This window comes from Cynocephalus volans, chromosome 15 (assembly GCF_027409185.1).
Source record: "Cynocephalus volans isolate mCynVol1 chromosome 15, mCynVol1.pri, whole genome shotgun sequence".
Classification (NCBI taxonomy): Eukaryota; Metazoa; Chordata; class Mammalia; order Dermoptera; family Cynocephalidae; genus Cynocephalus; species Cynocephalus volans.
In genome coordinates, this window is record NC_084474.1 from 12,419,375 (window position 1) to 12,443,686 (window position 24,312).

A 24,312-nucleotide genomic window follows, 5' to 3' on the forward strand; every position below is an offset into this window, starting at 1 on the left:
GATTTCCTTCTAGACAAATTCTTTTCTGAGTCCTTAAACTATGGGGAGCGCTAACCTCCCCTTAAAACCTCTCCCTTTATGAAACTCTTCCCTTCTTTTTCTTTTGTGAGATTTTACTAGGTCTACTAAATTTTCTGTTACCTTTCCCAGCTACTTTTTCTATTACCTGCTCTTCTAACTTTAGAAACATATCAAACATCTTTTGTTCATATGGTCCTTTGTTACTTTCACTGTATATTTGTTGGATGCAGAATTAAACTCCACATTTAAGGTATAATCATAACTAATGGTTTCAACTATAACCTCATTACTCAATATAACTAATAGAACAGCCTTACAGTATTCTTGCAAAACCAACTCCCCTTTCAATTCCCCAAAATAATGGCACCTCAAAGCCTAGTCATCTTTGATTTTCCTCTTTTCTTCAACTCTTTCAAGCCAATTATTAAGCCTTAGCTACTTGTCCTTAAAAATATGTTCTCATTTCATCACTCCCTATTATAAAGAATGAAAAGAAGAAATGAAAAGTACTTAAGAAACTGAGTTTGCCAGAAACAACTTACATAATCTGGCAGCAACTTATTCTTCAAATACGTTATTCTTTCTCTAAACTAAATGGTATCTTCACCTCAACAAAATCAAAAGTGGCTAATCCAGTATAGGTATCTTGGCCTTTGGCAAATTAATAGTGCAGAACGATCTTGACTTCACCAAGAACAAGGTGGAAACGAGTGACAATTCAGATCTTTCCATCACGAAAACCAAACTGCTGGCCTTGTAAAATATATGTTAAAGCAGAGCTTTGCAAACCAGCTGTGGTGAAGACCAGTTTTGCTTGTTTTTTAATTTTCAATCAGTTATGAATGAGTGTACTTTCATAAAATACAGTAAGAATCAATGTTAAGACATACAAAATATAAATTCAAGTATCATATTATAAAACTCAATAGACACACAATTATTCTGTCAAGTTCCTATAAGTTGCTATGTGCTCACTTTCACTTTCTGTATTTATCCATTGCATGGACTAACAAACAGTTCACTGCACTGCACTGATAATGTGGACCACACTCTAAGGAACACTGTTTTAAAGGACTCACTCCAAAATTAAAAATGCATGTCTTGCTAGACCTCATTCAAACCCGGTAACTAATAAGCAAAATAGAGGTTAATCAGAGAGAGAGATCTAGGAAGAATTCCTGAAATACGGAATAAGGAAAAGACTTGAGAATAAAATTTCTTCATGGCAATACTTCCATCCCAAAGCAGTAGGCAAAACAGCCTCCATATATCCTTGAAAAAGTTACAACTAAGAACTGCCTGCACAGGAAGATTCACATATGTGCGTGTGCATGTCTCTGTCTGTGGGAATGTATGTGTGTAGATGTAAATTAAACCTTGTGATTAACATATCTAATAAAAAGAACTCAATTTGGTGGTAATTCTTCTTAAGGCTATGTGATGAAAATCATGAGTTGTAAAAATACAATTTACCTTATTATCTGACATATACCATAGACTCTTGACTAAGCAGAGCCAAAAAGAGAAATCAAACATACAACCAATGTAAAAATCTAGACAACAAAGATGACCTTCAAATGACTTTCTCAGTCACAGCCCCCAAATATTCTAAATTATTTTAGGAACTAAAGGTTGACAAATCAATTTAACCAATGGCAGTAACATTTGCAGAGACCTGAAGTTCAGCACCTACTATGAATAAGTAAGATTGACATTTTCAAAAATAAAATTCATCCAGCCAAATGGAAAAATAATAATAATTAGCAAATGCTAGATTTGTTCAACTCACAAGAGCTCAGCAAGCTTCCTAAAGTCTTCAGCACAAAAATTTCCTTCTGAGTTTCAGGATGTGGGAAAAATTCATGACATGAAAAAATACAAACAACCTCATCAGTGAAACTCCTCAAATTCCTTTTTAAAAGGCAATAGGAATTTGAGACTAATTTCTAAAAGTCATTTTTCTCACCTGTTTGATTGTCTAAATCAAATGACTTTACTACTAGCAGAGTTGTATATATCAAAATTGTGGATGTCTGAAGACATTCTTATGACTTTCAGCCCTCAGCATATTTACATAATGATTGCATTAACACAAACTTAGCACAGGAAAGTCCAAAAACCTAATTTTTCTACCAATGGACTGGGTCTATTTTAAATAATCTGAAATCCAAAATTAGAAAATAAAATCCCAGAAATTATCATAAATTCCATGCATTATGTGTAAAAACATGAAACTTTATAGTTTAAATAAGTTTTTTAAATCTTGCTAAATATTAGTAAAATATTCATGCTGCCTCTTCTAAATCAAACAGCAAGCCTGCCCTCCACTGTACATGTTGGGCACACTCACTACCAACTTGAGTACACACACCCTTTGCAGTAATTAATGTCAAACATGATCAGCCCAAATCATGAAGAATTCAGAGACTCCCTGTAGATTTTAGAGACTCCTTCAGCATTTTTTAGCACCCGCTGCAATTCGTCCAGAGTTGATGCCTTGCGTAGTAAGAGAACAGCGGTTATAAACTGCAAGTTTTAAAATGTTAAAAGGGTTCCATATCTGGGACTAAGAGTGTGGGTAATTTATAAATGTTTCTTAATATTTTTCTATCATATCTTACTTTTTTAACCATAGGACCATATTATTTTTATAAACAGAAAAAAGATCAAAAGATCCATTTTTTAAAATGGTAAATGCTTGATTTTAGTAAAATAAAAAAGATTTTAGTAAAATAAAGGCTCCTCTGACTACAGTAGGTCAAAAAGGAGGAAAGACAGGGAGAAACTCAAAACAAAGACAAATGGATCCATGTGCAGAAGATTGAAACAAGACTCCTATCTCTCACCATATACAAAAATCAATTCAAAATGGATTAAAGACCTAACTTTAACACCTGAAACTATGGAACTACTAAACGAAAACATAGGGGAAATGCTATACAAAATGGGAGTGGGCAGCACTTTTTGGAGCAAGTCTACAAAGACCCAGGCAGCTAAAGCAAAAATACAGTAATGGGACTACATCAAAATAAGAAGCTTCTGCACAACAAGGGAGACTATCAACAAAGTGAACAAACAACCTAAAGAATGGGAGAAAGTGTTTATAAACTACACATCAGAGAAGGAGCTAATATCCAGAATATATAAGGAACTTAACTCAATAGCAAACAAACAAACAAAAGCAATTAACAAAACAGCAAAGGACCTGAACAGACATTTCTCAAAAAGAGATGAAAAAATGCTCAAAATCACTAATCATCAGGGAAATGCAACTTAAAATGACAATGAGATATTAACTTACTGAGAGTTAATATCAATAGATATTAACCCATTCAGCTATTATCAACAAGACAGTAAATAACAAATGCTGGCGAGGATGCAGAGAAAAGGGAACTCTCCTACATTGTTAGTGGGAGTGAAAATTAGTATAGCCACTGTGGAAAACAGTATGGAGGATCCTCAGAAAACTAAAAATAGATCTACTTTACAACCCGGCTATCCCACTACTGGGTATATACCCAAAGGAAATGATATCAATATATCAAAAAGACACCTGCCCTCCCATATTCATCACAGCACTGCTTACAACAGCCAGGAGATGGAATCAACCTAAATTTAGCCCACCAACGGATGAATGGATAAAAAACTGTGGTATATATACATAATGGAATACTACTCAACTATAAAAAAGAATGATATCCTATCATTTGCAGCAGCATGGATGGAAGTGGAAACCATCATGTTAAGTGAAGTAAGTCAGGCACAGAAAGACAAATATATGGTCTCACTCATATGTGGAATCTTAAAAGAAAAAAAAAAAGGTTCTTATAGACTAGAGATTAGAACAATGGTTAACAAGGTGGGGAGGTGAGGGAGGAACAGGGGGAAAAGACAGGGTGGACTAATGGTTACAAAATTATATGGATATAAATGCATGTAAAGGATGTATATGCATGTATTGAAACACACTGTACTTCCACAATATGCATAAGCAAACGTTAAAACAAAAAGTAAAAAAAAAAAAAAAAAAAGACAAATGGAATAGAAGAAGCTTTAAGCCTTCAGAGAATAAATATATTGAGTTGCAAAGATGCAAACATATTTGGCCACAGTGAATAAATTTGAAAGAGGAATCATTTTTTATTCCATGCGCCCTCAGAGTAGTACAAAGTACACAATAAAGCAGCAAAAGTAGATCTGACAAAAAGTCTTATCTGAAAGTACTATGCTTTGGAGGGTGATGCCCCATGAGTGTGAATACAAGTTAGGATCAGCTGATAACCAGGATGACTGATATATTAGTGGTGGCCCCACTAGTACAATGCCCAGCACGGCAGAATCAAAACCTCCACTTATAGGGCAAGCCTATGCCTTCAGAGAGTAAACAGCCACAAATACCAGAACTGCATTTTCAAGAGCCAGACCTTATGTGCTCCATTTACTGTCTCAGAATTCGAGTGGGAGTGGGGGTGGGGATGGGGGTGAGAGGTGTAATCAATCCTTCTGAGAGAACAGATTACTGACAATTCTAGAAGGTTCTTCACTCACTTTGTTAATACTTATCAACCTTCCACCTTTGTACCTCTAAAAAAACTATTCATCCTTCAAAAGGTTCTTCAAGCCCTCTCTTCTCTGAAGCTTTTCCTAAAACCTTCTCTTCTTCCCTCCACCTCTTTTACACTGCTTTTCCTCTTATACAGTGCTTATCAGACACTGCACTGACATTAGTTACTTTACATAGTCTGTCTTTACTAAACTCTAAGACTTCTGATGTCAAGCTATATCTTAGTCATCTGTGTTCCCTAATGATTAGCATAGTGCCTGGCACATAAAAGGGGCTCAAAACGTTTTTGTGAATTAGAGGAGACTGGCAGAAGATGCTATTTCTGGAATTTTTCACCTTTACTAAATAAATAAAAATATGAAAAATGAAACACTTATGTAGAAGGAAAAAATATGTTCGGTTTAGCTACTAAAATATTTCGGAAAACCTCATTAATACAACCTATTTTGATTTAAGAACTGATTACTACTTTATCTGGACTAGACTGAAATTTACAACTCATGTAGACAGAATTTGCTAGAAACACTAATGGCAGAGTCACCATTGTGAGGGAGAGGGGTGAGGAGGCACTGCATTTGCCTATAACTTAAAAGTAAACTTCTGAAGGACCACAGAACAATTTTTAAATGAAAAAGAGCATTACTTTTTATAAATAAGGATAATTGAAAGCAAATCTAACGCCCAGAGGAACACTCAGTCAGCACCTGGTCAGCACTTATCACATCCAGCAGCCACACTTCGACTTCACTTTCCACTCTCAACAGAATTTATACTGAATGCCACCTCCCCACGCCTTCCCTCACTCACTCACCCCTCATTAGGCAGCTAGGAAAGACATGGGGTTTAACATTTACAGCTGGTATTTCAAGCGCAGGAATCTTCCCCCTCACATTACCCTTGGTTTATCCTTTTCATGGTTCCCCCCTTTTAATGCCTCTCTTAAGGTTCCTGAGAAAGTGTCCCGAGACAAGAAAAAAATGAGATGGCAGTGTTTTAAGAGGACAACACTGAAACCTAACAGATCTCACTGAAATTCCAATCCTAACACTTACTAAATGAGGAATTAATCTCCAAGTCTTGGTTCCTTATCTACAAAACAAAAAATAATAATAGAACCTATTGGGTAATCATGAAGATTAAATAAGGCAATGCATGAAAATCACTCAATAAATTGTAACAATTATCATTCTCAGAATCAAAGATAGGTTAGCATGATGATTAAAAGTGATGATTAAGCATGATGATTAATTTTCACTCCCACTAATTTTCACTTGGCCACTTCCTAGCTATTTTGGCAAATCATTTAACCTCTTGTGGCCTTAATGATCAGTGCATGAAGTTCCTGGGATGATTAAATGTGTAAAACACTTAAAGTAATTAGTACAGGAACTGATTAGCTCAGTTGGTTAGAGTGTAGCCTTATAGCACCAAGGTCACAGGTTCGGATCCCCATACTGGCCAGCAGCCAAAGTAAATAAATAAAATAAAGTAATTAGAACAATACCTGACACAGAATAAGCTCTCAATAATATTAGTAGTTATTATTAACTATAGACATCTAGAAAAGAGTTCCTACACATCAAATTTTAAAATTTAAGAGGTGACAAATGAATAAGCAACTTATTAAAAGACCATAAATGGCCAATAAAAATATTAAAATATGTTCAGTCTCATTCATTACTAACAGAATGCAAATTTAAAACAATGATTTCATTTTCCACCTAAGATCCTGTGAATAGACAATGTTACGTGCTAGTGAATGAGTAGAAAAACATGCACTCCAAAAATATCGTTGATGGAAGTCTAAGTTTGCATTTTTTTGAAAGGTAACTCGATATTATCTATCAAAAGTGTAAAAAGGCATATTCCTTTGACTCAGCAATTCCAACTCTAGAACTATATCCAAAAGAAAAATTCATCAAAGTGGGCAAGCATATATAAAAGAAACTGGAAACACCCCACATGCCCATCAACTGGACAATGGTTAAATAAACCACTTTTCCCTAACACAGTGGAATATATCCATTAAAAAGAAAGATCAACGTCTTCACTTGTTCAAGATGGGAAGGAAGTTGACTTAGAAAACTGACAAAATTCTAATATCTTAATAGGATAACTTGACTGTTTAAAATAATTATAGATCTTTACAGCTGCCTCAGAAATATACTGCTAGTCAGATCCAGTACGTGAAATTCAACTCTGTATTAAAATGTGGGCCCCATAAGAGAAAAACTCCTTCAATAAGTCTCTTGGAATGCATTGCAGCAAAAAGGGACTTCCTCCATCTGAACATAATGCAATTACACTTCTTACGAGCATTCTGTAACTCACACATTTCATTCACTTAGATAACTTCCTCCCACCTGTCCCACTGCCCTATGCCATAAATACAAATTAGTGATACTTTACTCTGTGTTCACGAAGACTCTATAGTTTAATAACTACACAGAGAACAAGCAACTTTTTCCCTAAAATTTCAAATATACTGCATAGTGAAAAATGCCTGACACACACACCAAAAATTAATTAAAAAAAAGAAAATTACAGAACACTTACACGGAATGCTGCAAGAATTATTCTAGTTACTTTCTCTTTGACTGATTCTTGAAGGATATCGGACAGAACAGGAATGATATTATAGCGCCGCAGGTGTTCACACATTTGAGGACTGAATGCCAGGAGCCATATTGAAAAAATCATTTGATATTGGAGTTGAAAGCCACACTTGTTACTCAAAACTCCCATTATGCTGAAAAGGAACACACATTTAGAAAACATTTAATATGACAGTGCAAGAAGAAAGAAGAAATAAGTGATTATTCTCTTTTTGCACTAATGGAACAAGTCTCTCTGAATTATGTCCTCAGTTTCTTTTCTGCCAGCACTAACAAGCTGCTGGACTGCTACTCACAGAGGGCCATTTTCATACAGCTCCACTTAACCCTCTCTCAAAAAGTCACAGGACCTCAGGAAGCAGCAGCACTTGCTGCAGGGAAGCAATGAGACCTGTAATACAGCAGAAGGGATGGTAAGAGAGCTAAAATTCAACAGGACGTGGTGACAAAATGGATGTGCGTCTTAAGTCAAATGTTATATCAACATTTTGAGTCTGTGTGACCAAGAGGATCATTTATAGCTTTTAAATACACAGGAAACTCAGAAAACAGATGAATTTGGAGAAAGCCTGTGATGAGTCCAAATCTGACACAGCCAACTACTGAATTTAGGGGTTAAAAAAAAAACAAAAACTCAGAAGCTTCCAGTTTGACCTTTTACTTTACTGATAAGGAAACTGCGAAGGCTACATGGAAATGAAAGAGTTTATACTGAGAGATTAGAAGAGGAGAGCTAAGGAAATTTCCCTGGAGAATGTGCAAATTCAAAAAATGGAAGACAGAAATTATCAAATAAGACAATTAAAAAATAACCAGAGGGGTTAAGGGGAACTCAAACCCATAGAATACACAACACAAAGAGTGAGCCGTAATGTAAACTATGGACCTAAGGTAATAATAATGTAAGAATATTGATTTATCAATTGGAATAAATGTACCACACAAATGCAAGATGTTAATAACGGGAAACTTTGGGGAGATAGGGAGAACATAATATGGGAACTCTTTGCACTTTTAATTTTTCCATAAACCTAAAGCTGGTCTATTAATAAAAATTTCAAATTTTTAAATTTTATAATCTAAACCTACTATTAACTTAGTGGAACGTTTATATCCATGCCATTTCTCCATTTTTGTGGTTTGCATATAGTTCTAAATTTATTGACATGTCCTTAATTTTCTCATGCATGGTTTTTATCTTGAGTGTCCCCTATTTTTGGTTGTTATGTAAAACTTGCTTTTATTAAATATTGACATCAGTATTTCAACTGTTGTAAAATTGTGTAATTTTTACACTATAAACACCCTAGTACCTGGTTTCCTTTGCTCTCTGATTGTTCCAGTTATTAACCTAAATAATCTACACTACTGTGATACTTTGTGATACTGAAAACCATATCTCTATTTTACCAGCTGGCTCCCTGTTAGGCTTTGCCAAGAGGCGGTGCCAGAGACTGGCTGCAAGGATGGAGGAAGAAGGAACTTTCTCCTGTTGGCTTCCTGTTCCTGTGAGCATCACCTCAGCAACACTTCACCCCATAGCAGCAGTTCTTTCCCATGGCAGCAGCCAAATTCAGTGTGCAGATTCTTCAGCTCTAGCAGAACAAGCCTCATAACACACCCTCAGAGACACTGGCATCAGCCACCTGGGTCCTCTCTCCAGAGACATAGGTCCCAGATCAACGAGGCTCTTCCTCAGAGATCAGAGACACCAACATCAAATGAGCAGAACCTATTCCTCAAAGCTCTAAATTTCAGCTTTACTTGGCCCCTCTTCCAAGGATGTAAATTTCAGTGATTCCAACCTCTTACCTTTGCTCCCCCCAACTTTAGGAGTGGTATCTGCACCTGCTACCTCTCTGACACTTGACAGTCATTTTTTTGTTTTGTTTTCAGAGCAAAACAAATTAGTTATGAAATTAATACCTAGTTAATAATTCTTCATGTCAAATTATCTCTGTTAAAATTTTTTACATGACCAGTGGTGGTAAGGGGAGCTCAGAGACAATACAATGTTGCTGAAAACAAAGTAGAAACGTTTCAAAGAAGGGCGTTGTCAAGAATGATGAACACTACAGAGAATTTGAGAGGGTTTAAAACTTATACACAATATATATGATTCTATTAAAAAGATAAGTCTTCTATATCCAAATATTAACCACAAGAAATACCCTTATGAAGCGAAATAAAGCTCTTGTTTACCAGAATAAGGAAGGGATTCACTTAGGAACAAGAACCCTGAATACAGTGAAGCATGAAGAAGAGCATGCTGAGGCACACAAAGGACGTAAAGGCCTGGGATAAATGTAAATATAATGACTTAAATATCTGTTGAGGATCTATGTGGAGGTACACATGGTGCAAGGCACAAGAGACGTAATTGTGGGCAAAAATAGATACTGTCCCTGCTCTCACACAGCTTACAGTCTAGTGCAGCAGGGAGGGGGGAATTCGCTGAGGAGGAGACCTAAAGAAGGAGAGGGCACGCATCACCACTTAGATCTTTCCTATCCCTCTCATCACAAAGGTAAGTTAAATGTGACTGCTGGGTTTAAAAACAGTGTATCAGTGAGCTTGGTGTTATGTTTTAAATCACTGAAAAAGTCACTAAATGAAGCTGTAGAATCCTAAAGGCTACCTTTGTTAGGTATTTAATACTTCCTGAGTAGACTTTAAACTTCTTGAAAAAAAGTGCTATACATCTTTCTTTGTATTCCCCATAACATAGAGCACATTATGCATAGGGATAACTGTCAATTTCAAGATTAGAAAGAAGGCTAAGGTTTATGAGGCCAAAATCACTCTTCAGGGGGCTGGCTGGTTTGCTCAGTTGGTTAGAGCATGGTGTTAATAACACCAAGGTTAAGAGTTCAGATCCGCATACCAGCCAGCCACAAAAATCACTACTTAGTATTGTTTTGCTTTTAATTAATTTTTTTTTAAATAAACCAATATAGGGAGTAGGGGACAAAACAGCGGGCTTACTAGCTGACTTGTCACTTTTAGTGAGCTGCTGTTCTACAAACCCATGAGCACCTCACACCGCATCACACATCACCCAATAATGTAATGTTTCAATGTTTTTTTTTAAAATCTCACCTTTAAGTTATATACTACTTCGTACTTTCAAAATACTTCAGATTTGGGGGTATAAATGTTCATAAATGCTAACTGAATATGTCGAGGCAATTACCCCTGCAAAAGCCTACTTTTAGCTCTAATATTTAAGAAGTCAATGCTAACCTTCAGACTTTCTCATGAAGTCAACAATATTCAACACAGTGCAAGCTGTATTTTTTTATCTTATGTAAGTACATAAATATTGAGAAATACTGTTGTGTCATGTGAGTAATAGGCTTTTTAACCAAAAAAAGAAAGTCAACAAACCACAGATATTAAAATATAGTGAGTTTTTTAAAAAAAAATCAATTATCTTCCTCTCTTTAAACAGGTTGTACTTAAAATTGCTTCCTCGTCCCATTATTCCTGCTTGTGAGTTGAGAAGCACAAACAAAATGCTGAACAAAAGAAATGGAAAAGTAGCAAGTACATGTTTTACTTCTAAAAAAAAAAAAAAGATTCAGAAACTTTTCTAAATTACTATATTATCAGCAAGTTAAAATATTATACCTTTATTGATACCTGTTCTCAACTTAAAGGTTTATTTATTTGATTACTGCTAATTTCATTAGTGGTCATTAGCATACCAAAATATGTAGATTGAACATGGTATATTCTAGATTATATTTTTCCTGCTCTTGTTGCTAGGCTGAGTGGTTAATATTGCTAACTGTTCTCCAAAATAATACTTAGAACCACAGCAATTTGGCTTATTTTGGAATACCATGAAGGTCCACTGAACCAAGTTTTAGTATCTGAGCTTCTTTTTTGAGCAGTTATAACTATTTTAGAGATTGCTGCTTCATGACTTTTATTCTTTCCTACAGGTCTTCGAAAGAACAAAAAAAACCCTAATTTTTGTTTAGTAGAATAAAATTTATTTAATCTTACAATTTTCTTATGACATATTAGTGATCTTATGCTATTTCATCATCCTAGATATTATTTCATCATTATCCATTAATTATAACCAATTATACTAAACAATAAAAGACTCAAATAAGGAAACTGGAGACTGATGGAATCACCTAGAAAGATAACAGTGAAATAAATCATTATTCTTATTGCACTGCTCAAAATATTGCATCATCTTTTAGGAAGGTTAAAAAAAAAACTTGGCAATGCTATTTTTGTAGTCTACCTTTAGGTCTCTGGGCAGAAAAGAGTTAAAATCAAGGTCCTGAGACAGCTAGTTTTGCAAAAACTACTTACAAGGTTGGGCCTTGGCTGGCTTCTGGGAACTAGGCTGGTAAACAATTTCCTACACTGGTAAAATATTTTCCCTAAATGATAAGGGTGGCTCACTGTACCTAAACTGTCTGTACAAACAATACGGTTTATGCTGAACACATACTGCCATGGTCTGAATGTTTTTGTCCCTCCAAAATTCGTACGTTGAAATCCTAACTACCAAGGTATAGTATTAGGAGGTCTTTGATAGGTGATGAGGTCGTGAGGGCACAGCCTTCATGAATGGGATTAGTGCCCTTATAAAAGGGGCCTAAGACTCCTTACTCCTTCTGCCATGTGAGATTACAGTGAAAAGCCATCTATGAACCAGGAAGTAAGCCCTCACTGACACCAAACCTGCCAGTACCTTGATCTTGAACTTCCCAGCCTCCAGAACTGTGAGAAATAAATTTCCATCGTTGATAAGCCACCCGGTTTGTGGTATTTTACTAGAGCAGCCCGAATGGATTAAGACACCTACTTTGCTTCAGAAGTCTGGAATTTTGGTGCATTCTAGGTAGAGAGTGCCTATGTGACTAACTTGCAATATAAACCTTGGGAGTTGAGTCTCTACTGGGTTTCCTGGACAGAAACCTTACACAAATGTTCCTGCATTTTTGATGCAAGGGGAAGAAGCACTCTGTGTGAACCCTCATGGGAGAGAGGGAACATAAGGAAGCCAGCACATGGATTCCTCCAGTCTCAGCCTGTGTCTTTGTCCCTTACTATTTCTCCATAATAAAAATAAATGTTAGCAATGCATACAACTGTATGATAAGTCTGTGTGTCTTTCTAAAGAACCTCCTGACACAGTGTTAACACAGCTGAGAATTTAGAATTTTTCATTTTCTGCCCATAGTGGCAACTGACAGAGGGAGGCATTTCACAATTGTTAGACTAAGCAGAAGAAATAAAAGCAAAGAGACAGATAGTATTCTATTCTCTAACACTGACGGTGAAATTGGTCATATAAGAGAAATCTTAACTGGGCCGACCTCGTGGCTCACTCGGGAGAGTGCAGCGCTGGGAGCGCAGGAGCGCTCCCGCCGTGGGTTCAGATCCTATATAGGGATGGCTGGTGCGCTCACTGGCTGAGCGCGGTGCGAGCAACACCAAGCCAAGGGTTGTGATCCCCTTACCGGTCACAAAAAAAAAAAAAAAAGAGAGAGGAATCTTAACTGAATCTTCAGATGACTCTATTATAAATGAATTTTCTCAAACTCTAGAACTGAAGAGCAAGCAATATGAGAGTACTTCAAAAAGTTCAGAGAATGGTATTCTCATCTAGTCAGCCATTCAACATGAAAGACTTTCAGACAATATTTTGCAACAAGAACCTGGACCATTTTGCTTGGGGACATGTGATGACTTTCTTTTTCATCTTTTATATTTGTGATCAAAATTTACTTATTACAAAAAAGTGTGCTATGTTTAAATTCTTATTAAATTTTTTAATGGTGTTTTTCACTCTCTTTATTCTTAGTTCTGTCAATTTTTCCTAAAATGACTAAAAATATATTTTTTAAAGGGTCTACTGGACCCAGATGGCAAATTGTGATGGCTATCTTTCCTGACATATTGAGGGTTAAATAAACATGAATAGATTGAAATTTTATAGATTAACATAGAAATAATTACTGACTTACTGAATCAATAGATATTGAGTAGTTTGTGACAATTCAAATCCAATTCATAAGAATAGCCATTTGCAGAAGTAACCCACTCTAAGTAATTACATGCAAACACTGACTGAGGAGATCTAGAATACCTGGGATCCTTTCACAGGTATCTCCCTACACTGGAGATGTAGTGTGGGAGTCTGACAGAGTCTGATGACATTGGCATCACGATCATTCAACCAACTCTTGCTCTAAATCCTAGCTCACCAAACAACCTCCTGTTGATAACCTAGTTTCCTGTATAGATTTTCCAACAAAGAAACAATGCCCTCACTAACTGAAAAGACTATTTGGTTTAAGAGCAATTAGAGCTCCTATTATGAGTAAGTAAATTGGCTTTCTGGTGGTAAAATGGGATTTCAATTGTTTGTTTTGGGGTTTTTAGGGTGGTTGTTTGTATAAGTTCCTTAAACCTGAGTAGGCGGCTCCTCAAACTTTCTGTACCAGCAAATTAGGACACTGCAAAGAAAGGACTAAGATATACAGCATTAGAAAGAATGGCTTATACTCACTCTTTTCTGGATAAGACCTTTTCTTGTTGATTTTTGCCCATCTCACCACAAAATCCTTTTATAATGTTATTTTTATTCTGGGTACCTGGAATTTGTTCTATCAAGCATTAGGTTTTCAGAAGCCCATAAAAGCATAGACCAGCAAGGGAGTGAGAATCATTCAGTTGGATAATTCTTGACTTCTAAGAGGGTTAGCAAAGCCCATTATTAAACAGCCGCGTGAAGAAAATAAAATACTTCTATTAAATGATTAAATGTATTCATTTCTTTGAAAATGTCAAGAAGAGATGCACTTAAATGTTATCCTACGTTTGTTAAGGGCACTCACCAGTTTACCCCATCTGCTTCTACCCAGGCAAAGCGGTACTCATTGACCCGGAGCATCAGCTGCAGACATCCAGCAACACACTGCACGTACTGAGAACTCTGTGCAAGAAGGGCACAGTTTTAAAATTGGAAAGCGTTTAAAGTCATAAAATTATGCACATGCACTTCTATATGAAAAGTTTGTTTTACTAGAGTTTGTTAGCATCAGAGCATCCAAAATTCCAATATTGTTTCAAGAGTTGATTCTCATGTTTGCCCTTATCCCTGCCTCTTGGAAATGAAGATGATTTTGTCTCCCAAATTAAATCTACACACAATTCAAGACCACATACATAACGCACATAGGAAAATCAGGAACAAAATAATAATATTGTTGATATAGTGTGATAAATATATTGCCTTGCAACATTCCACATACCACTGAATAGAGGCCTAAATAGAGAGAATACTGCTCTACATTACTCAAAGAACAATAAAATTAACCTACATACTGCTCTATAATACTGCTCTACATTATTCAAAGAACAATAAAATTAACCAAGGAAAAAAGTGTATGCTTTGAGACAGACCTATATTTGAACGACTTTGGACAAGTTACTGAACATTTCCAATACTCAGTTACTTCATCCTTAATGAGGACAGCACTGCCAAGCACCCTAAAGGGGCAGCGCTGCATTAGGTTCAAGAGAAATAGTTCATTTAGCACTCATAAACATACTGTAGGAACTCAATAAATGGGAACTTTTAAAAAAAATCTGTATGGTGTGTAAAAAGTCTAATGAAATACTTAAAAAAGACTGCCTATGATTTTTAAAACTGTGAGCTCAATAGCACTGTCCCATAAAAACTGTGCTTAAATCTGAAACTTGAAATAAACAGAAATAATACCCCCGGGAAGTTCTAAGCCCCTTCATTTTACCAAAGCTAGTAGGGACACCTGGCCTGGGCTCTCCCCTAAATATTTACAATGAGTTTTTTATCTTTAAGGTGGAGAGAGAAAAGAAATTTCAGGCTCTAGGCTTCAAAAAGAACATGCTAATGAAAAAAATTTGTTCCTAAAAAACGAGGGAATCGTGGGCATTATACAAAGGTATTTCAAAAAGTTTATGGAAAGATAGAATTGAAAGGTAATATGAACTCATGATGCTACTAAACTCTGTGCTCTAATTTAAACAACGTTCATAAAACACTAACACTTCAAAGAAACTCCAGGCACTCAAATACAAAAACACAATGATATTAGTACATTTGGTGGAATAGTCAAATGTTATCAAGAAAAGGTTATCTTAGGTTCTACCTAGAAAGCAGTAAACTTAATTACACAAAAAACAATATATCCAGTAATATAATTTACCTGAAAAACAAAAGATTAGCAGAAATTAATAACCAAAAAATAGTATGTTTTCAGCTCTAAAACAATCTTTCATAATAAAAAAAATATATATGCAGTTTTTCAATTAAGTCAGCAATATCAAACTTTTCTGGAGAGGAATTCCATCTTTCTTGTTTAGAAAGATAACCCGTTTCTAGACGTAAAGGAATAAAAACGCAACCTAAGGCAACACAAAAATTTCACCATGCTATGTTGAAATACATAACATGTTGTAAGTATGGATTCTTCGTTATTTGTAGCTTCAGTATTCACATTACACATGCGCATATAAAAAGTGCTGGTCCTACAGGTGATGGCACTCTCTCCTACTGTACACTATAAGGTAGTTCCCACACCATTCCAGAAAGGACTTTCAAAGTGCAGAGTGGCAACAGCACTAGTAAATGATTGAATCCTTGCCTTCAATTAAACGAAGCAGATTGTATTTGGGTCTTCCAGTCAAGGTGGCTGAACAGACGGTCCCCAGCATCACTCTCTCCCACAAATCAACCAATTTACAACTATAAAAAGGCAATGACAGCCCAGCTGGAGCCACTAGAGCTCAGGGGAAGAAGAGGAGAGACCTACGGAGTGCATGAAAGCAGGAGAAGCCACAATGAGAGAAAGAAAAAACCACTCAGACCTTTTCGAGCCCTGGCCACATCCAGGCCAGAGCTGCTGAGCACACGGAGCAGGAGCCGTCAAAAGCCGCCAGCTGTGCCCTCCGGATGAAGTTGCTTGGAGGCAGCAGGAGAGAAGAGGGCCTTGGTGACCCACAGGCCAGCAAGACCACTAACAGGGTTCCTGTGGACTCACATAGGAGCAAGGAGCCACAACAACTGAAGAAAAGGAACCACTCAGAGGCCAATGAGTCATCGCAAGGGACCAGTGCATGGCCAGTCCTATGGGAAGTGTTTGGAGCATGGGCAGTGGGAGAAACAGACCCACAGGGAGAACACTGGGGCACAGCAAGGACAGCTGATCTGCACCCCTATCAAAGGAGACTGCTCAAGAATATAGAATTGCATGGGATGCAGTCTGATGAAAGGACTCAGGCCCAAACCAGAGTTTCAAATCTCGTAAGACCTGGAAGTACCTATAAAGTCAACCATTAAAACTTGAGCTGCACAAAAAGCCTTCTCTAGAGAATCAGCAGCAAAGCAGCAATTTAGCTCAACTACACAGCTCAAATACTGGTCCCCACAGAAAGTTCCCCCATTTTAGAAGCAAAGGACAACAAATTAGTTCCAGCAGGGGGTTTAAATGGTGAGAACAGCAAATAATCCAACACAGAACTGAAAAAAAAAAAAAAAAAGTACTCACAACCAGAGATAAATTTTCATATTAACTTGTAAAGGTCTCATTTCACCAAAGGACACCTATAATACATAGAGGGACCAGAAGTCCCCTGGGATAACAAGCCAAAAGTGGGGAGGGCCAGGGGAGTCAGCAATGCCCCCCGACACCCACAACCAATCCCGAGGGTGGAGGATGAGGGCCTTAGCCACGACAAGTGCAGCCAGCCCAGCAGCAACCACCGAGCTTCTGCAGGATACGCCATGGGCTCTCCCAGCCACGGCAGTGGGGACCTCAGGCCTTGGCCATGACCCCTCCCACACACACACCCAGTCCAGTGGCAACCACTGGGCCGCCACAGGAAGTACCCAAGGCTCTCCTGAGCCAGGGTGGTGAGAGACCTCGGGCCTCAGCCACGGTCCCCCGACACGTGCAGCCAGACCAGTGGTGACCACTAAGCCATCACAGGAAGCCTCCCAGGCTCTCCCAAGCCAGGGCAATGGGGGCGCCGAGGGCCTGAGCCACACCCCCTGACACCCATAGCCAGCCCAGCGGCGACCACTGAGCCACCACAGGAAGCATCCCAGGCTCTCCTGAGCCAGGGCAGTGGGGGCACTGAGGGCCTCAGACATGCCCCCCGACACCTGCAGCCAGCCCAGCAGTGACTACCGAGCCACTGCAGAAAGCACCCCAGTCTCTCCTGACCCAGGGCGATGGGGGGGGCCAAGGGCCTCGGCCACATACCCTCAAAGCATGCAACCAGCCTGTGGAAAACCACCAAGCCGCTACAGGAAGCATCCCGGGCCCTCCCAAGCAGGGGTGGTGGGGGGCCTCAGGCTTTGGCCACACTCCCCCAACATATGCAACCAACCCAGTGATGACTACCAAGCCGCAGCAAGAAGGGACCCAAGTTCCCAAGCTGGGACAGTGGGGGCCAAGGGCTTTTCCACCCCCCCCCCGACATCTGCACCCAGCCCAGCAATGACCAAGCCATTGCTGGAAGCCCTCCAGTCTCCCATATGGGAATGAGAGGCCTCAATCCTGCTCCTCCTCCTCCCTCCTTCCTCCATCCCATTTCCTTCCCCTTTCCCCCTCCCTCCCAACTGCTCCACAACATCCTAGAATGTAAAAAATAATAATAATAAAATTTCATTTTCTTTTAAAAAAAATAATAATGCAAAAAAAGTAGATTGCATCACTTCTTTGACTTTCACTTAAATAATCTCTGTTGGTGTCCTGAATAAAATTACTCAATGATTTTTTTTTTTAAAGAAAATAATCAACCTTGGATCAATCCAACCAGTCACCATCTCTAATCCTACACAAGGGCAACTTAACACTGTTGGAGAAAATCACACAACCATGCAAAGCCACAGCATCCTGGTCCACCCTCTCTGCTATTCCCCAGCGTTGCTCTCATACCTTCAGTGCTCTCCTACTGTTCTGCTTCCTCTCACGCTCTCAACAGGAAGGAAAAATGGATCCCACAGAAGTTTCTCTTACCTCTCACCAGGATCACCTAGCCTTCTTCCTGTCCAAGAGCCACAGCCCCAGCAGGGTCTGCACACACTTTCTCTCAATAATGCTCCATCCCTCAGAGCCCTTCCATATAGGTTTGCCCTTTCATCCTCTACAGGACAGCCTTAACAAATGGAGGCCACAGCTGAGACCCCTTGTTGTACACTCTCAAAGGAACCTGTGCTTCTCCCTTATAGGTGGTGCCACAAATCTACTGAAATAATCAGCTGTGTAATTACTTGTTTAATGATGTCCTCCCCAGATACAATGTAGCCAGCCCTCTGAAGGCAGGAATCATGCCCATCTTGTTCAGTTCGACATTTTCAGCACCTTACATTGTACCTAGGAGGCACTCAAATATTTCATGAATGCATGAATAAACAAAAGAAGTGCAAATAAACTCTGTATCTTACACTAATTCTAAATCAACAGTGCCGTAATAGATATGGTTCAATGGTCTAAAAGTCTAAAACTTTATGAGAATTTCTATACTGGTAATAATCAATACTGCAGAAATATATACAATATAGCACTACTACTCTATTTCTTTTTGGAGCCAAGACTGAATCTGACTGACTCTTAAAAGTATTTCCTAAAGCAATTACAGACCTCATAAAACTGCCTAATTTTTTTTGAGTCATCTCAGTTTGAGAAATAATATAAATTGTTAATTCTGGGCTTACCCTTTGTCATCCTATTTTACTAGGAAATAATTATGGTGTAGGAGCTCATTAAACCAGATAATAGTTTCCATTTAAATTTACTAAAGTAATTCATTTCTCCAGTAATTCATTTCTCTGTATTTGGACTGACTTAACAAAAATACATTCACACAAAAACAATGTTTTAGATACTCACTATATGGTTTCCCGAATACTATTTCTTTTCAGTTTAATGTTATTCAACCACAGTTAGTTCTTTGCTGTGAAGTTTTTCTGTATTTTTCTGTAATCAAAATGGATTTAACCTTCACAACTACCAAAAAACTGTCAAAAAATTTAAAAATTACCTTTAACAAAGATAATTAACATGTATGTATTTTTTAAAGTACTTTCTAATAAAAATCAAATTAAAATTAAAAATAAAAGGGAAAATAAAATTTTACCCTTTTCATGATACCAGCAGCTCATTATTATAATACCCTTTTTTTTCAGATGAGGAATACAGGGCTTAAAAATGTGATATATTTTGTTAAAATTAGGGAGTTAATCTTATATTGGCACTAGAAATCCACTGTTTTCTTTTCTTTTTTCTTTTTTTATTTTTGGCGGCTGGCCACTATGGAGAGCTGAACCCTTGACCTTGGTTTTTTCAGCGCCACCCTGAAGTCCATTCTCTAGATGGCTCATGCTTGAGCTAGTGTTCTTTGCACCATGCCAAGCAACCTGGGCAGAGAACTCACAACAACATGCACTTTCTATGTAGCAAACCCCAATAGCAGAGAAACACACTTTTTTTTTTTAAACTTCTCAACACACTTAAGAGAATATCATTGAGATAAACTTTCCAATGTTGCTGAAAATACAAACTCTTACTACATTATGATGAAACAATCACATCATAGAAAAAATAGCAACTGACAGAATTCACCTTCCTAGTAAGTATGGTCTCAGAGATCCATATTCTGCAGAATTACAAAGTAATTTAAGAATTGAGGAATTACAAAATAAAAGATAAACATAAAAATGTTAGTGACACTATAGCAAAGTAAAACTAATGTTATAAAAATGTTTGTAGAAAAGTTACAGTATTCATCTTCATAATGCTAAGATTTAAGTGAAAACTAAATGAAAAAGGGTAAAAATAATATTAACCTAAATTTAGAATTGTGAGCACTTGAGAAAATAATTCTACAATGCAGTAAAAACCATCTGTTCCACAGATACATAGTGAAAAATGCATTGTAAACTGGAATGAGTGAAGCACAGAGATAAACTTTTCAAAAACATAATTAACTAAAACAAGTTCCAGAAACCAGTTTTACATGAAATGGGAGGATGCTAATTAACAGTCCCCAAAGTATTTAATATGTTTCATAACTGTTAAATGGCTCTTTTTTCCTTAGAAGTAAAAGGAGTGTGTGAGTTCACGTGTGTATGTGTGATTTTTTGCTTCTATCGTAGACATTTACTTAAAAAAAACCACAGGACAATATCAAGTGTTAGTAGGGAATTGGAACAATTGGAATTCTCATACTTGGTTGAAGAGTACACAACTTGGTTTTAAAAACTAATGGCAAGATCTACTAGAAATAAATTTACATATACCTCATTACTCAGCAATTCCACCCTAAAATTAGGTGCTCCAGACATAAGTGTACACATCTTCTCAAAGACATGTACAAAAATGTTCACAGCAAGATTATTCACGAAAGCTAAAAAGCAGAAGCAAACCAAATATCCAAGTATCTCTTATTCATCAATAAGAGAATAGATAATATTCATATAACAGAATACTACACAGCAATGAAAAAAAATTACTGCTAAACACAACACGAATGAATTTCACAGACACAATATTAAGCAAGAGAATCCAGATACATGAGTTCATACTGTATATGATTCCATTTATATGAAGTTCAAGATCAGATAACACTTAAATATAATAACAATAACCTTCATGGGAATTGAGTTGAAAAAAAGTATCAAGTAGGAGGAACATGAGGTATAAATTCACCCCACTGAACATTTAACATCTGTGAATTTTACTTTATGTAAGTTATGACATAATTTTTAAAAAGAAAAGACAAAAGAAAGGAAATGAGGGAAGGAAGGAGAGAAGGAGAGAGTTCACTTTGTTGATAAGTCCATCAAAAGTGCTGCAAAGCAGCAAAAATTAGTGGGCTCTGTCCTCACAGACTTCATAACTCACCAGGTAGAACAGACTACAATTAAAGAACAGGTCTGCACTATGAATCACTGATACAACCCACTGATTTCTGCTGCTTTGCAGCACTTTTGATAGGCTTATCAATAAAGTAGTAAAAAACTAAACCAAGGAACTCCTCCACCTCTTCTGAAAGAATGAAAAGTATCACATCAGCACAGCGCTAAATTAAAAACAAAGCCAAAGCAGTAAAACTAACATCCCATTAACAAGGATATTAGAATTGTCACAGAAAACAATTTAAGAAATTTGAATAAATGCCAAAAAAAATAAAGTTTTTTTCCCTTTCATTCTAAAATCCTGTTATTTTCATGGTAAAACATGAATGAATCTTGAAAACATTATGCTAAGTCAAAGAAGGCAGTCACAGAAGACCACACACACCATTTCATTTATACAAAATAGGCAAATCCAGAGATGGAAAGTAGATTAATGGTTGCCAGGGGGTGGGAGGGGAGAGCAGGAATAAAAAAGACTGTTAATGTGTACAGGGATTTTTTTTTTTTTTTTTTGAGGTTTTAAACATGTTATAAAGTTAAACTGTGGTAATGGCTGCACAACTCTGTAAATACATTAAAAATCACTGAATCACAAATGAATGAGTTTTATGGGATGTAAAATATATTTCAATAAACTGTAACCAGTAACTTTTCAATTACAATTTATTCCTAAATTGCTCATTCTTTCAGTAAATTTCCATAACTAAAATCTCATTCAGTTTCTTCCTATCTGCCTTTTCAGATAATGCCTCTGGCCCAGGAATCATGAGTTGTATGTTAAAATGTTTTGCAGGACCACTGGACTTAGCTTGGCCCAACACAAACCAGACTAAACTGGTTGAGCACACAGACCTCTCTACTGAGCATGCACAAATGACCTTTTGACATCAGAGGGCTGAAAACTCCACCTCCAGATCCTGCTAACACTGCCATTTCCTGAATATGCAGAGGCATACAGACAGCTTGCACCTGCACAGATCACCGAAGAACTTCAAGTCCCTTAACGAATCATGATCCCCCATGCCTTGCATCACTCCTAACCACTTCATCATAAATATTCCTTCTTTTCCATTACAGACAGGGCAGATTTGAGATATATTTTTCCTCTCTTCCCATTTTGCTGCCTTGCAAATAAACCTTTTCTTTGCTACAATGACCTGTGCTCTGGTATTTTGACTTTCCATTGCATGCAGGCAAATGAATTCCATATGTTTCAGTAACAAAACTATTTTTAAAAAGCTAAATAAAATTGAAATTTGCCTTCCTCACTCACACTTGCCACATTTCCAAGTGCTCCCGGAGCCACATGGGGCTAGGGGCTGCCGTAATCTACAGTGTAGTGAAGAGAATACTTCTACTGCTGCAGAAAGTTCTATTGGACAGAACTGTTCTAGAACATTAAGAGGCAAGATAAAATAAGAAGGAAAACCTGGCAACTTGATCAAGTCTCTTACTATCAGTGAAACAATGTCCACCTAGCAATAACTACCACTGGATAACTACCAGTGTAGTTGTAACAATAACTACTGAGTAGTTATTAGCAATAACTAATAACTACCAAGACTGCAACAAAACTAGCCAGAGAACAGATGTGGTAAAACACAGAAGCTACAAGGTACCTTGCTCTCCTGTACGCATGCACAAATGAAACTGGGCAGAGAAAAATGAAAAGAAAAAAGAAAAAAAAACAAAGTGTTCCCACACTCTTTCTAAATTTCCCAACATTTGTGAAAGATGACAGTATTCTTTTGTGAAGGGATCAGCACAACAATCCATTTCCAAGGCCGTGCTGCTTCCTCAGAAGAAAACAAGATTTTTAATTCACATTCGAGAGCCAGTAAAGAACTGAACAGTTTAAGGTATGTATACATAGCTTGATGTTGTCTATTATTTTCACAGTGAGGTAAAGACAATCTAATGCATTTTAAGAAAATTCCATTTGTGAAAATGTGCCCCAACAGAAAGACATAATGGGCTCTCTATGGCTAAAAAGAGAGACTCTGATACTATCAAACAGAACCAAATAGCCATAGCAGAATGAGAAGTTAGACATTCATCCTCCCACTTACAAAATATATATATATTACTATGATGAAGCTTTTCTTTCCTGTAACTAAGCAGAAACCAGGTCCTAGCTGAAAAATTTCCCAACTGACCACCAACAGACTACCTGGCTGCCAGCTGATGAACAGCTCCTCCCACTCCCCCCTCACCCCTGCTCATTCCTGCTGCCCCACTGTCTAGCTACTCGACCACGCTAGTTGTCAGGCTCTTTCACCTGCCGGTAATCCTCCCAACTGGGCCAATTGTTGAGCTAGGGCTGGGTCTGGAGCTCCCAGACCCCTCAAACCCATTCACAGACCGGGTTACAAACCCTTCATATGCCAGGCTGGGTCACCAGACCCCACACACACCAGGCTGAGTCACCAGACCCCTTCATGCAGGCCTATGAACAAGGTAACAGTCCAAAAGGTCTCTGGAGCCATAGGTTGGAAAGCACGGCTACACGGGGCTGACACTTGAGGCCGACACCCACCCGCCTGCTTCACTAAAACTCCTCTCTACCTCTCTCCCTCTCTCTCTCTCAAGACAAGAATAGCAACAAAACTAAAAAGATACATTGGTGCACATGCACACTAACTACACACACACACACACACACACACACACACACACACACACACACACACACTTTTCGCTTACAAAGGATGCTGAACCATACTCAACTGGACCCGAGGCAAGGGCCCTGACCAAACTATTCTATTTTTCCCAACACCCACTACAGCACCAATTGAACAGAGAACAGCTTCACAAATATTCTGATAAGCTGCCACAACAACCAAACCAGTTTCAGCTAGTTTACAGAAACTATGCACTGTCTATGGCCACACCAGCCTAAACACGTCTGATCTCGTCTGATCTTGGAAGCTAGAAACTATGCACAATGTGTCTTTTGTGCCTTGTGGTTACCTTTTGACATCAGGAGCCAAATTCCACCTCTTTTCAATAAATCTCCTTCCAAAAATGAACATGGGACATACGTTACATGCATGTTTACCCATTGCACACGCACAACTTCCTACATAAATATTCATAGGATTTCCCCAAATCGATTAAAATATGTACATAAAGTTGACCCTTCAAGACATAAATACTGCTTCCTCCTTCCCTCC

At 37.7% G+C, this 24,312-nt stretch overlaps 1 protein-coding gene across 3 annotated transcripts in view; it reads right to left on the bottom strand.

The window, feature by feature from the left end:
• Positions 1-24,312, bottom strand: part of ATP6V1H (ATPase H+ transporting V1 subunit H) — a 121,075-nt gene that overhangs the window by 61,687 nt on the left and 35,076 nt on the right. For all 3 annotated transcript variants that reach the window (XM_063079560.1, XM_063079559.1, XM_063079557.1), the window contains 2 exons: positions 14,070-14,167; positions 7,142-7,334 (listed from right to left, as the gene is read on the bottom strand). In XM_063079560.1, the coding sequence (XP_062935630.1) occupies positions 7,142-7,334; positions 14,070-14,167 (291 nt within the window). The remainder of the gene's footprint in view (positions 1-7,141; positions 7,335-14,069; positions 14,168-24,312) is intronic.